The sequence below is a fragment of the Elaeis guineensis genome, chromosome 13 (assembly GCF_000442705.2).
Source record: "Elaeis guineensis isolate ETL-2024a chromosome 13, EG11, whole genome shotgun sequence".
NCBI classification, from domain to species: Eukaryota; Viridiplantae; Streptophyta; class Magnoliopsida; order Arecales; family Arecaceae; genus Elaeis; species Elaeis guineensis.
In genome coordinates, this window is record NC_026005.2 from 71,776,101 (window position 1) to 71,790,326 (window position 14,226).

At 55.2% G+C, this 14,226-nt stretch overlaps 2 protein-coding genes across 3 annotated transcripts in view; both read left to right on the forward strand.

The window, feature by feature from the left end:
• LOC105056123 (histone deacetylase 5-like) overlaps nucleotides 1-14,226 on the forward strand; it is a 53,746-nt gene that overhangs the window by 16,145 nt on the left and 23,375 nt on the right. The gene's annotated exons all lie outside the window — the stretch shown is intronic.
• Nucleotides 2,735-3,876, forward strand: LOC140853422 (uncharacterized). Its single transcript, XM_073248059.1, has 2 exons — nucleotides 2,735-3,246; nucleotides 3,335-3,876. The coding sequence occupies exons 1-2, from the start codon at nucleotides 2,776-2,778 to the stop codon at nucleotides 3,842-3,844; spliced, it is 981 nt and encodes a 326-aa protein (XP_073104160.1). The 5' UTR covers nucleotides 2,735-2,775; the 3' UTR covers nucleotides 3,845-3,876.

Here is a 14,226-nt window from a genome sequence, read left to right on the forward strand (position 1 = left end):
CTGCCAGGGAGTGATGGAGCCGCACGGAATCTGTTGCAGGAAGTGGAGCAGAGTCGTGGCCGTTACTGCGGCCTGCCAGGGGGTCCAGGCCTGTCGGTCGAAGTTCGGTTGGAGTCCGGTCTCCGTAGAAGCTCGGATGGGGATCATTTATCGAGGAGTCTCGGCCAAGGCCTGTCTGCAACAGAAATCCGAAAGGAATTCGTCCATAATGGAAGCTTGAGCGAAGGCTTACGGTGGGAATTCGGCACGGATCGCTCGCGGTAGAAATTTGAAGTAGATCGTTTGTAGCGAAAACTCGGAGTGGATCACTTGCAGTAGGAGCCCGGAGTCCGGCTCCCATAGGAGTCCGGACGAAGTCTTCCTGCAGTCGAAGTCGGGGACGAAGTCCGGCTCCCGTAGGAGTCCGGACGAAGTCTTCCTACAATTGACGTCGGGGCGAAGTCCGGCTCCCGTAGGAGTCCGGGCGAAGTCTACCTGCAATTGACGTCGGGGGCGAAGTCCGACTCCCGTAGGAGTCCGGGCGAAGTCTACCTGCAATTGAAGCCGGGGGCGAAGTCCGGCTCCCGTAGGAGTCCGGACGAAGTTTACCTGCAATTGACGTCGGGGGCGAAGTCCGGCTCCCGTAGGAGTCCGGACGAAGTCTACCTGCAATTGAAGTCGGGGGCGAAGTCCGGCTCCTGTAGGAGTCCGGACGAAGTCTACCTGCAATTGAAGTCGGGGGCGAAGTCCGGCTCCCTTAGGAGTCCGGACGAAGTCCTCCTGCAGCCGAAGTCGGGGACGAAGTCCGGCTCCCGTAGGAGTCCGGACGAAGTCTTCCTGCAATTGACGTCGGGGCGAAGTCCGGCTCCCGTAGGAGTCCGGGCGAAGTCTACTTGCAATTGAAGTCGGGGGCGAAGTCCGGCTCCCGTAGGAGTCCGGGCGAAGTCTACCTGCAATTGAAGTCGGGGGCGAAGTTCGGCTCTCGTAGGAGTCCGGACGAAGTCTACCTGCAATTGAAGTCGGGGGCGAAGTCCGGCTCCCGTAGGAGTCCGGACGAAGTCCACCTGCAGCCGGAGTCGGGGACGAAGTCCGGCTCCCGTAGGAGTCCGGACGAAGTCTTCCTGCAATTGACGTCGGGGCGAAGTCCGGCTCCCGTAGAAGTCCGGGCGAAGTCTACCTGCAATTGACGTCGGGGGCAAAGTCCGGCTCCCGTAGGAGTTCGGGCGAAGTCCTCCTGCAGCCGGAGTCGGGGACGAAGTCCGGCTCCCGTAGGAGTCCGGACGAAGTCTTCCTGCAATTGACGTCGGGGCAAAGTCCGGCTCCCGTAAGAGTCCGGACGAAGTCTAGCTGCAATTGAAGTCGGGGGCGAAGTCCGGCTCCCGTAGGAGTCCGAGCGAAGTCTACCTGCAGTCGGAGTCGGGGACGAAGTCTGGCTCCCGTAGGAGTTCGGGCGAAGTCTAGAAGGTGGTCGATCATCGTGGAAACTTGGGTGGAGTCCGTCCGTCGCGAAGAATCCGGTCGACGCTGGTGGGGGCTTATCCGTCGGCAAAACTTGGGGGTGTTGCGGAGCCTCGGTCGCCAGAGAAGTTCGGAGAGATGTCGCCGAAGGTCGGAAGCCGATAGAATCCCCGGAGGGTCATTCCTGTCGCGAACTTCGGCTGGGGGGTATTTTATACCCAACATCAGTCCCCCTACTTTCAAGTTCGAGTTTCGAATGAAGGAAGTACAGAGAAATTTTCACAGCCGAAGTTGTCCCCTTGAATCCCGTGCACGATCGCCCTCAGTTATTCTGGCATTTAATGCGCACCTGCTGGGGTCTTTTCAAATCGGGACGATCCGAAGGGACCTTTCGGAATTCCCGCTAGTGCGTTGGCCCAGGTATGGCGCAGTAATGGCTCTGTCAGCTGTCAACCGTTTTTAGCCGCCTGCGGTGGCGAGTGGGACATGTGGCGAGCGTGGGTCGGCCTGGGGAGATCCGCGATCATTATAGCACCGGATCCCAGGGTCTATTTAAACCCGCATTTCCGCCTTCAGGAGTCTCATTCCGCTTGAGAGTTCTGTTGGTGTCTGCCTTCTCTCCAAGAGCTTTGACCCTCTTTGGCGTCCACCTTGGCCCTAAGCGTTCTTCGAGTCATCCCTGTCCTCGCCCCTCTGCATCTTTCGGAGCGATCTAGGTTAGTTCCGGAACTTTCGTTTCTCTTTTTGCCATCTAGGGGCCCTTTCTCCATTTTTCTTCTGTCGCATTCCTCTGGTTTGGTCCCCCGTAAACCTTTCGCCTCTTGCCCTGTCTGATTTCTCCAGGATCTTTTGGGTTTTTGTTTGAAATGTCCTCCGGCACCTCCGTCTCTAGTGGTTCCAGGAGTTCGTCCGCCTCAGCCCCCCAGAACCCCCAAATTGCAGACGAACCCACATCTAGGGCTGGGCCTTGTCCGGTTTTTGTGCCGGGTGCCATTCCTTGTTCTCTGACTCCGGACGAACTTCTACTGATAAGGGTTCAGTATGGAGTTCCTTCGGAGTATGATCTGGAGCTTCCTGGTCCCTCCGACCGGGCTAGCACCCCCCCACCTGGTCGTTCTGCTTGTATCAGGAGGCCTTCCGTGCCGGACTCCTTCCCTTCCCAACCTTCTGAAGGAGCAGTTTTTGTTCAACATCGGCTTGAGTCCCCTGGATCCGGCGAGTATCCCATCTTTCCCTTCCTTTTCTTTTCTCCCGCTCTTCTTCTCTCTCTCTTTTCCTTTCTCTTTTTTTTTTATTACTGATCTCTTTTTCTCTCTCTTCTTTTCTTTTTTTTCAGGAATGGACGCCGAAGCAGCACGGATGCTCGCCAGAGGCCTCAAGGCTCACAAGAGGAAAGGCGTCGCGGCCTCCGGATCGGCAAAGAAGGTTAGAACGGAGGAGACGAGCTCGGCCACGTCTGCCCAGGCGGCCTTCGCAGTCGACGTTCCTTCGGACGTCGAACCTCCTGCTCCTCGGGCCTCTTCAAGGAGTCCCCCCACTGAGGTTCCCATTTCGGGGGTCCGTTCCGCGGAGGCGCCCGGGGTCGAGAGGGGGAGGAGAAGGAAGTCAGTGGCCCGCAGGGTGAGTAGCCGTCGGGCCGCCATCGAAGAGTCCCACAGTTCCGAAGAAGAGCCGGGGGAGAATCCCTTCAATGACAGGGACTTGATAAAGCGGCTGATTGACGGCTGCATCCTGCCCGAGGTCGTCCAGAGGATTGATCGCGCCGATCCCGAACAGCGGGTTTGGGACTTCCTAGGGTCTTTTCTTGAGGTAAACAGATTCACCTTCCCCCTTCTTCTCGCTCCTTCGTTTAATTAGCTTCTCAACCTTCGTTCTGACCTCCTAGCCGTCCTTGCAGTTCGGGCACCAGCTCCTTGCCAATATCAAGGCGACGAATCGGGCGAGGAGGGATGCCATCCAGGCGGAGGAGAGTCGCCGGGCCGAAGTCGCTCGCCTCAAAGAAAAGGCAGCCGAGGTAGTCACCCTCCAAGAGGCCCTGGAGAGAGAAAAGCAGGCCCTGGAGAAAGAGAAGCAGACCTCGGAGGAGACGGTGAGGAAGGCGGAGGCCGAGGTCGCAAATTTGGAGGAGCAGATCCCGGTCCTGGTCTCGGAGGCCAGGATTTTGGTGGTGGAGGAGTTCAAGGCCTCTGCGGAGATGAGGGACCTGAACGTCAAGTTCGGCCAAGAAGCATTCATTAAGGGATTTGAGCTTTGCCAGGAGAAGGTGGCCAGGAGATTTCCCGAGCTCGATCTCAGCTTCTTGGACGAGGCGTCTGAAGACAAAGCCGGTCCCTCTCCCACTGCTACTGCCACTGCAGCCCCCCTTCCGGGGACACCGAGCTCCCCAACTCCTACTTCAGAGGTCTGAGACCTCTGACTTTGTATTTTTCTTTTATTGCAATTTTTCTTTTCCCTCTTGTCTTTAAGAAACATTCAATCAATAAAATTGGGTTTCTCTTTTGGAGGGCTTCTCCACTTTGCTCCCCTCTTTTTTGTTTTGCTTTATGCAATGAGATGCGCCTTGATGCTTTTGTCTCCCGATGGCAGTGTCCTGCCGAAGCACTTCCCCTGTCACAGGAGATTCCGCTGAAGTCCGCGATCCAACGCCTGAAGAAGAAAGTTCATCATTTAACAAAAAGGTCGAAAGAGATGGATGGCGAGCTTCGCAGGTTGAGGGAGAGCCACTCTGAAGCTACCGCGGAGGCCACCCGCTTTCGGAACCTCCACGTGAAGGGGATCATGGAGTACAGCCGGAGGAAAGCGAACTTCGAGAAGGAGCTCGAGGAACACAAGAAGCGCGCCGGCGATCGATCTTGGGCTCAAGCTGCCAAGATCAGTTCTCTCAGAGTGGAGCTGTCGGCTGCACAGGAGAGGATTAGCCAGTTGGCAGCAAGCTAGTCCCGGCTTTCGACTCGGGCCGATAGCAACCGGGAATGGTCGAAGGTCTCCGACCTTCAGCAATAGCTCCAAGATGCCGAGGCGAGCTATGACGCGTACCGGGCCGGCTGGTACAGGCAGGTGGATGAATACAGGGGGAAGCTCAAGATGGCGACCGACGAGGTTGCCCGCCTTCAAAGGCAGCTAGCTGAAGGGGCTCAATTTGCTCCCGTTCAGAGTCCCGACGAACTCCAATCACTGAGAAAAATCGTAGAAGAGCTATCCTTCACCCTTGGGGAGGGGAAGATCGAACTGCAGCAATTGAAGATCCAGCTGGTGTACGAGCAGCGGGCAGTCAAGGACGCGGAGGCAGAATCCGAGGTCCTGAGAAAGAGGCGTCGAGAGGCGGAGAACGAAAGCCAGCGACTTCATCGGAGATATATGGAAATGCTAATGAGAGAGAAGGAATTGGAAGGAGAAGTCGAGAGCTTAAGGCACTCCCTGATGAGGGTCGAAGCCGCAAGTTCGAAGTCGGAGGAAGCCGGGCCCCCTTAGGGCTCTTTTTGTCCTTCGTCCCTCTAAGTGTCTTCTTTTGCCGCTTGTCTGTTTGTTGTCGCCGTTGTTGTTGTTGTGGTTGTTTTTGTTGTTGTTGTTGTCGTTGTTTTTCTTTTTCTTTTTGATGCCGGTGTCGTCGGGAGGTTCTTGGTCGTCGCCGCATCGGTTTGCTTTTCTTGTCATCTTTCTTCTTCAGCTTCAAGGGCTCTGTAATGCACATTTTGCTAATGAAATGAAGAGGTTTTTGTTACCTTACCCATACGTCGTGTTGAATTGTCGTGCACCGGACTTCTTTCATTTCTGTTCTGCACGATGTCGATGTTGTTCGAAGGTTCCTTGCTCGTCATTATCGAGTTCCTTGTGCTTTTGATTGGTTCGGTGTCGACGCCGCTTGGAGGTTTCTAGCCATCGCCGTGTCGATTTGCCTCTTTGTTCGTGACCGTAGATCTTACTTTCTCTTCCTCCCTCTTCATGGAGATGAGGTCCTTTGTGCTTTTAGTATAGTTCGGCCTCCATTTTTCGTTGGGATAGCCCGCCGCTGTTCCTTCACATTTCCCTCCTTTCTTGCTGGGTCTCGAATGGCCTTACCTTAATTGGTGTCGAGACGAGGTTCTTTCCCTATTTCCGATGTGATCGATTTCAGCTCAGGTTAGGACGAGGTTCTCCTTCTGTTCCTAACGGGGCTGTGGGGGCACATATGGGCGCTGTATGGCCTCTCCTCCCATCCGGTCTACAAACAACCGGGCCTTCGACCTTGCTCATGTTAGGGCGAGGTTCTCCTCCTGTCCCTAACATGGCTGTGGGGGTGCATATGGACGCTGTATGGCCTCTCCTCTCATCCGGTCTACAAATAACCGGGCCTTCGACCTTGCTCATGTTAGGGCGAGGTTCTCCTCCTGTCCCTAACATGGCTGTGGGGGCGCATATGGGTGCTGTATGGCCTCTCCCCCCATCCGGTCTATAAATAACCGGGCCTTCGACCTTGCTCATGTTAGGGCGAGGTTCTCCTCCTGTCCCTAACATGGCTGTGGGGGCGCATATGGGCGCTGTATGGCCTCTCCCCCCATTCGGTCTACAAATAATCGAGCCTTCGACGTTGCCCACATTGGGGTTTGTTTTCGTTGTCCGACGGGGTCATCCCCTGTCGTTACAAGTCCATGCTAAAAGGAAAAGATGTGCAGATCTGAAAGGAATCTTGATTTAAAGTAGAGTCGTTCGTTATATATTTACAAGTTTTCGAATCTCAGGGCCGTGGAAGGTCTGCTTCCTGTCAAGGTCCTCCGGAGACGGAGTTGATAATCCCAATTGGAGGCCGATCTCCGGGTTGCTCTTCCCCCTTTGCTGGCTAAGGCTGCGGCAGGGCCCTTGGCCGATCTTCTCTACCCTCAGGCCGGCGCCGAATGAACCTATCGAGTCGACCTCGTCGGATGAGCTCTTCGATCTCGTCTCGGAGCTGGATGCATTCCTCCGTGTCGTGGCCGTGGTCACAATGGTAGAGGCATAACTTGTCAGGATTGTGCTTCCTGGGGTGCGTGCGCATCCTCTCTGGCCTTGAGAGCTGCTCTCTGACCTCCATCAGCACCTGGGTTTTCGATGTGTTGAGGGGGGCGTAGCTGCGGAATCTTCCTGGGGGAGAGTCCCGCCGAGCCCGGCGCTTCGGGCTTCCCTGCCTGCGTGCTTGGGGAGGAGTCTGGACGTGCTTGTGCCTGGGAGGAGTTCGAGAACGTGGCCGAGCTTCTCTCGGCCCTTTTTCGATTGCAGGCTTACTCGAGTCTCCCGCCTGCCGCTCTCTCGCGGTCTCCTCGTCCTTCATTTTGAAGGCTTCTTCCGCTCGGGCGTACTTCTTTTCCAGGGAGAATAAAAGATCGTTCTTCTGAAGGCCGTCTTTCAGGGCGGCCATCGCTACCGATTGGTCCAAGTTCCGGACCTCCAACGCGGCGATATTAAAACGGTTGATGTAAGCCCGAATGGACTCCCCCTCCCTCTACTTGATGTTGATGAGGGACTCCGAACCCTTTCGGGGACGCCGGCTGCTAACAAAATGAGCCACAAACTAGTGGCTCATCTGATCAAAGGAAAAGATGGTACCCGGCTTCAGCACCGAGTACCAGTTTCTCGTCGCTCCCTTCAAGGTGGATGGGAAGGCTCGGCATAGAATGGCGTCGGGCGTGCCATGAAGCAGCATCATCGTCCGGAAGGCTTCCAGGTGGTCAACTGGGTCCGAAGTCCCGTCGTAGCTTTCAAATTGAGGGAGCTTGAAGTTTGGCGGGATCGGTTCCTGCATGATCATTTGAGAAAAGGGAGGGTCAGTACAAATATCCTCACCATAAGCGGGGGGAGCGTGGCGGAGTTCTTCGATCCGCCGGTTCATCTCCTGGAGCCTCCGGTCCAGGAAATCCTCTCGACTACGGGTCTCGAGGGTCTTCTGGCAGAATAGAGGTAGAGATCTTCCAGGGTTGGAATCGTGATCTGACTGAGGGCTCTCCACCCTCGGATTCATCTTTCCGGGAAAGACGGGGCGGCTGGCCCAAGTGGCCCGTCCTACCATCGGGTTTTGGAGTTCTGGTGACGCTCTCTCCAGTCGCACTGATGCCTGCGGCTACTGCTGCTGTTGCATGACCTGCACAGCTTCAGTGAGGCCTCTGACCTGCTGCACCAGTAGGTCGAATTGCTCCGCGCCAACCGCCGTTGCCGGAGGTGGGGGCGGAGGCTGGAAAACTGGAGGTGGGGTCGGAGCCTGAGATCTGGCCGCGGAGGCCGTGGATCGCCGCGTGGACGCTTTGCGGGGAGGCATCGGGCGAAGACCTAGTGGGGGAAGGAGGAGAGGACGCCGGAAAAGATGACCGAAGGCGGTCCCGTTGAGCGCTCCTTTAAGAACAAGGGTACCGCGAAGGTTCAGTCCCTTCCTCTAGTGCCAATCCTGTTGGTGCAAAAATCCGTCTGCGTCGGAGAAGCTGGAGTCGAGGGAGTCGCGGTCGCCGTCGGGACTTGCAAAAGAAGTCTAAACCAGAGTTGGGGTTGCTCCGGCAAGACCCTCCGACGCTCAAGTCAGTTCTCTGCCTCAACAAAAATGGAGTGCTCGAACGAAAATTTTAGTAGAATTTTAGGATAGAAAATTAGAGCTTAGAGAATAACGTATCTGGGGTCCCCTTTTATAAGCAGAGGGGGCAACAGACTGATAGCGATGCTTGTAACCATCTGGCAGTGGGCTGCTCAGGGTCAGGAGGAGTTTATTGCGAAGAGTAGTGGAGTGGACTCGTGGCCATCACCGGGACATGCCACGTGAAGTCTGTTGCGGGGAGTGGAGCGGCGTCCGTTGTCGCGACTTGCCAGAGGGTGGAGGAACCGCGCGGTATCCGTCGCAGGAAGTGGAGCAGAATTGTGGCCATTATTGTGGTCTGCCAGAGAGTGATGAAGCCGCATTGAATCCATCGCAGAAAATGGAGCAGAGTCGTGGCCGTTACTGCGGCCTGCCAGGGAGTGATGGAGCCGCGCGGAATCTGTTGCAGGAAGTGGAGCAGAGTCGTGGCTGTTACTGCGGCCTGCCAGGGGGTCCAGGCCTGTCGGTCGAAGTTCGGTTGGAGTCCGATCTCCGTAGAAGCCTGGATGGGGATCATTTGTCGAGGAGTCTCGACCAAGGCCTGTCTGCAACAGAAATCCGAAAGGAATTCGTCCATAATGGAAGCTTGAGCGAAGGCTTACGGTGGGAATTCGGCACGGACCGCTCGCGGCAGAAATTTGAAGTAGATCGTTTGTAGCGGAAACTCGGAGTGGATCGCTTGCAGTAGGAGCCCGGAGTCCAGCTCCCGTAGGAGTCAGGACGAAGTCTTCCTACAGTCGAAGTCGGGGACGAAGTCCGGCTCTCGTAGGAGTCCGGACGAAGTCTTCCTGCAATTGACGTCGGGGCGAAGTCCGGCTCCCGTAGGAGTCCGGGCGAAGTCTACCTTCAATTGACGTCGGGGGCGAAGTCCGGCTCCCGTCGGAGTCTAGGCGAAGTCTACCTGCAATTGAAGTCGGGGGCGAAGTCCGGCTCCCGTAGGAGTCCGGACGAAGTCTACCTGCAATTGACGTCGGGGGCGAAGTCCGGCTCCCGTAGGAGTCCGGACGAAGTCTACCTGCAATTGAAGTCGGGGGCGAAGTCCGGCTCCCGTAGGAGTCCGGACGAAGTCTACTTGCAATTGAAGTCGGGGGCGAAGTCCGGCTCCCGTAGGAGTCCGGACGAAGTCCTCCTGCAGTCAGAGTCGGGGACGAAGTCCGGCTCCCGTAGGAGTCTGGACGAAGTCTTCTTGCAATTGACGTCGGGGCGAAGTCCTGCTCCCGTAGGAGTCCGGGCGAAGTCTACCTGTAATTGAAGTCGGGGGCGAAGTCCGGCTCCCGTAGGAGTCCGGGCGAAGTCTACCTGCAATTGAAGTCGGGGGCGAAGTCCGGCTCCTGTAGGAGTCCGGACGAAGTCTACCTGCAATTGAAGTCGGGGGCGAAGTCCGGCTTCCGTAGGAGTCCGGACGAAGTCCTCCTGCAGCCGGAGTCGGGGACGAAGTCCGGCTCCCGTAGGAGTCCGGATGAAGTCTTCCTGCAATTGACGTCGGGGCGAAGTCCGGCTCCCGTAGGAGTCCGGGCGAAGTCTACCTGTAATTGAAGTCGGGGGCGAAGTCCGGCTCCCGTAGGAGTCCGGACGAAGTCTACCTGCAATTGACGTCGGGGGCGAAGTCCGGCTTCCGTAGGAGTCCAGGCGAAGTCCTCCTACAGCCGGAGTCGGGAACGAAGTCCGACTCCCGTAGGAGTCCGGACGAAGTCTTCCTGCAATTGACGTCGGGCCGAAGTCCGGCTCCCGTAGGAGTCCGGGCGAAGTCTACCTGCAATTGACGTCGGGGGCGAAGTCCGACTCCCGTAGGAGTCCGGGCGAAGTCTACCTGCAATTGAAGCCGGGGGCGAAGTCCGGCTCCTGTAGGAGTCCGGGCGAAGTCTAGAAGGTGGTTGATCATCATGGAAACTTTGGTGGAGTCCGTCCGTCGTGAAGAATCCGGTCGACGCTGGTGGGGGCTTATCCGTCGGCAAAACTTGGGGGTGTTGCGGAGGCTCGGCCGCTAGAGAGGTTCGGAGAGATGTCGCCGAAGGTCGGAAGCCGGTAGAATCCCCGGAGGGTCATTCCTGTCGCGAACTTCGACTGGGGGGTATTTTATACCCAACAGTGGTGTTGACTCGCCCTTTTTGTTCACGACCAAAGGTCTTTTCGAGGCCATTCGAGTTTAACGCTTCCCGGTGTTCGAGCTTGGGGCCCGAACTTCTCGTTACTTTGAGGAAATCTATTTTCTCCTGCTAGTGTTGAGCTCCCCCTTAGAGACTGAACATTTTTGACAAGGGTTTTCTTCCTCGTTGAGACGAGGTCCCTTGAGTCTTAGATGTAGTTCGTTTTTTTCTTATCTCTGGTGTAGCTCGTCGCTTTTTCTTTTTCTCTCCCCCTTTCTTTATGTTTGGGTGAGGGTTTTTCCTCTGTTCCTAACGGGATTGTAGGGTTGTAAAGGAGCTGCTGAGGGGCTTTTCCCTTCATCCGGCCTCAAACGATCAGATTTTCGTTTGTTTCAGGACAGGATTCTCCTCCTGTTCCTGACACAATCAACTTCAGCTCATGTTAGGACGAGGTTTTCCTTCTGTTCCTAACAGGACTGCGGGGGCACATAAGGGCCGTTGTAAGGGCCTCTCCCCCCATCCGGTCTCTAAATAGCCGGATCTTCGACCTTGCTCATGTTAGGACGAGGTTCTCCTCCTGTTACTAACATGGCTGTGGGGGTGCATAAGGGCCGTTGCAAGGGCCTCTCCCCTCATCCGATCTCTAAATAATCGGGTCTTCGATCTTGCTCATGTTAGGATGAGGTTCTCCTCCTGTTCCTAACATGGCTGTGGGGGCGCATAAGGACCGTTGCAAGGGCCTCTCCTCCCATCCGGTATCTAAATAATCGAGCCTTCGATCTTACTCATGTTTGGACGAGGTTCTCCTCCTATTCCTAACATGGCTATGGGGGCGCATAAGGGCCGTTCCAAGGGCCTCTCCCCTCATCCGGTCTCTAAATAATCGGGCCTTCGATCTTGCTCATGTTAGGACGAGGTTCTCCTCCTGTTCTTAACATGGCTGTGGGGACGCATATGGGCCGTTGCAAGGGCCTCTCCTCCCATCCGGTCTCTAAATAATCGGGCCTTCGTTTGTGTCAGGACGAGGTTCTCCTCTTGTTCCTGACATGCTTAATTTCGATTGTCTGAAGGAGCTACTCCCTGTTATTATAGCTCATACCAAAAGAAAAGATATGCGAATATGAAATTTTTATTTAAGGCAAAGTTATCGGTAATACATTCGTAGATTTTTCGAATTTCATGATCGCGGAAGGTCTGCTCCTCCGAGCTCTTTTAGATAGTATGTTCCGGGCCGGACTACCTCCTTGACTTCATACGGGCCTTCCCAGTTCGGGGCAAGTTTTCCTTGGTTCTGAGGTTATGAAACAGCGGCTCGTCGAAGTACTAAGTCCCCCGCTCTGAAGGCTTTGCTCTTGACTCGGGAGTTGTAATAGCGGGCTGCTTTCTGCTTGTAGGCTGTCATCCGAATTTGAGCTGTCTCTCGCTTTTCTTCTAACAACTCGAGGTTGGCCTTGAGATCCTGTGAGTTGCGTTGCTCGTCGAATGCCACGATTTGCGCCGACGGAAGCTTGAGTTCGATTGGGATCATGGCTTCTGTGCCGAAGGCTAATAAGGCAAAGGGAGTCTCCCCTGTGGGCAGTCTTTGGGTAGTTCGGTATGCCCATAACACATGATAAAGCTCATCTGCCCAAGTTTCCTTTGATTTTTCAAGTCTCGCCTTGATTCCTTGCAACAGTCCTGTTAGTAACCTCGGCTTCGCCGTTTGCTTGTGGAGAGTGGAGTGATGTCCATTGTTGTGGCTTGCCATAGTATAATGGAGCCGCGTGGGATCCGTTACAGAAAGTGGAGCAGAGTCGTGGCCATTACTGTGGCCTGCCAGGGAGTCCAGGCCTGTCGGTCGAAGCTCGGTCAGGGGCTTTATGTGGACGAAGTTCGGTTTCATGCAGAATCTGACAGAAGGTCGACCGACAGTGGATGTCGGATGGCGCTGGAGAGATTCACCCGCTGGAGAGGTCCGGCTGCTAGAGCCCATGTGTCGTAGGAGTTCGTCCGGAATCTGTCCGCTACAGAAGTTCGGTCGGAGTCTGGTTCCCGTAGAAGTCTGGATGGGGATCATTTGTTGAAGAAGCTCGGCCGAAGCCTACCTGCAATAGAAGTCCGGAAGGAATTCGTTCACAATAGAGGCTCGGGTGGAGGCTTACAGTAGAAATCCGACGTGGACCGCTCGTAGTAGAAATTTGAAGTAGATCGCTTGTAGTAGTAGCTCGGAGTAGATCGCTTGTGGTAGGGGCTCGGAGTCCGGCCCTTGTAAGAGTTCGGATGAGGTCTACCTGCAATAGGAGCTCAAGGCAGAAGTTCGGCTCCCGTAGGAGCTTGGACGAAGCCTACCTACAGTAGGAGTTCGGGGCAGAAGTCAGGCTCCCGTAGGAGCTCGGACGAAGCCTTCCTGCAGTAGGAGTTCGAGGCAGAAGTCCGGCTCGCGTAGGAGCTCGGATGAAATCTAGAAGGCGGTCAACCGCCGTAGAAACTTGGATGGAGTCCGTCCGTCGTGGAGATCTGCTGTTGGGAAAGTTCGGCCACTGACGAAGTTCTGAAAGAAATTCAGATTGGAGTCGATCGAATCCTGTTGGAAAAGATCTGGAAGAGGTCCGGAGAACGGTTGATCATTGTAGGAGGTCGACCGATAATGGAATCTAGAGAGCACTTGGAGCAGCCTGATAGACGACTGAAGAAGCTTATCGTTGGAGAAGCCCGGGAGATGCGGCAGGAGTTCGTCCGTCGGGAGAATCCGATCGACACTTGTGGAAGGAGCTGTAGGAGTTTATCCGTCGGAAGAACTTGAGAACATTGCGGAAGCTCGGCCATCGGAGAGGATCGAAAAGATGTCGCCCAAGGTCGGACGTCGGTAGAGTCCCGGGAGGGCCACTCCTGATACGAACTTCGGCTGGGGGATATTTTATACCCAACACCAGTCTCCTACTTCCGAGTTCGAGTTTCGAATGAAGTATAGAGAAATTTTCACAGCTGAAGTTGCTCCCTTGAATTCTGCGCGCGATCGCCCTCAGATATCTTGGCATTTAATGCGCGCGTGCCGGAGTCTTTTCAAATTGGGGCGATCCGAAGAGACTTTTCGAAATTTCCACTGGAGCGCTGTCCCAAGTGCCACGCAATAATGGCCCCGTCAGCAGTCAACCGTACGCCATGGTGAGTGGGACACGTGGCGGGCATTGGTCGGCCTAGGGATATCCGCAATCATTATTACGTCGGATCCCAGGGTCTATTTAAACCCGCCCTTCTTCCTCCGGGAGTTTCATTCTGCCTGAAAGTCCTGTTGGTGCCCGTCTTCTTTCTGAGAGCTCTGACCTTCTTCGGCGTCCGTTTTGGCCCTAGGTGTTCTTCGAGTCATCCCTATCCCTGCATCTCTGCATCCTTCAGAGCAACTTAGGTTAGTTCCAGAACTTTCGTTCCTTCTCTTCTCATTTAGGTGTTCCTTCTTCATTTTTCTTCTGCCGCATTCCACCTGTTTGGTTCCCCACGAACCTTTCGTCTCTTATTTCTCCCGATTTTTCTGGGATTTTTAGGGTTTTTGCTTGAAATGTCTTCTAGCACCTCCGCCTCTAGCGGTTCTAGGAGTTTGTCTGCCTCAGTCCCTCAGAACCCTCATACCGTAGATGAACCCATAACTAGGGCTGGACCTCGTTAGGTTTTTGCGCCGGACGCCATTCCCTGTTCTCTAACTCTGGACGAACTCCTACTGATAAGGATTCAGTATGGAGTTCCTCCGGAGTACGATCTGGAGTTTCCTGATCCGACCGACCGGGCCAGCACCCCCCCACCTAGCTGTTTCTGTCTGTACCAGGAGGCCTTCCGTGTCGGACTCCGGCTCCCACTTCCATCCTTCATCGTCGCTCTTTTTCGTTTTCTAGTCGCACCGAACTCCTTTAGGTTTTTGATAGGGTTCCTCTCCCTTTGCCACATAGTCGAAGTTCAACGATCCCTTCTTTTGTTTAGGTATTTTTACACCTTCAAACGCCACCCCTCAGCGAAGGACTGGTGGTACTTCTCCCCCCAGTTCGGTAAGAAAGGGTTGCTGAAAGGTGCTCCTTCTATCCATAACTGGAAGGGGAAGTACCTCTATGTCCAATGTCCGACCTTGAGGCTGGGATTGCCCCCTTGGGGCTTCCTGAGGGA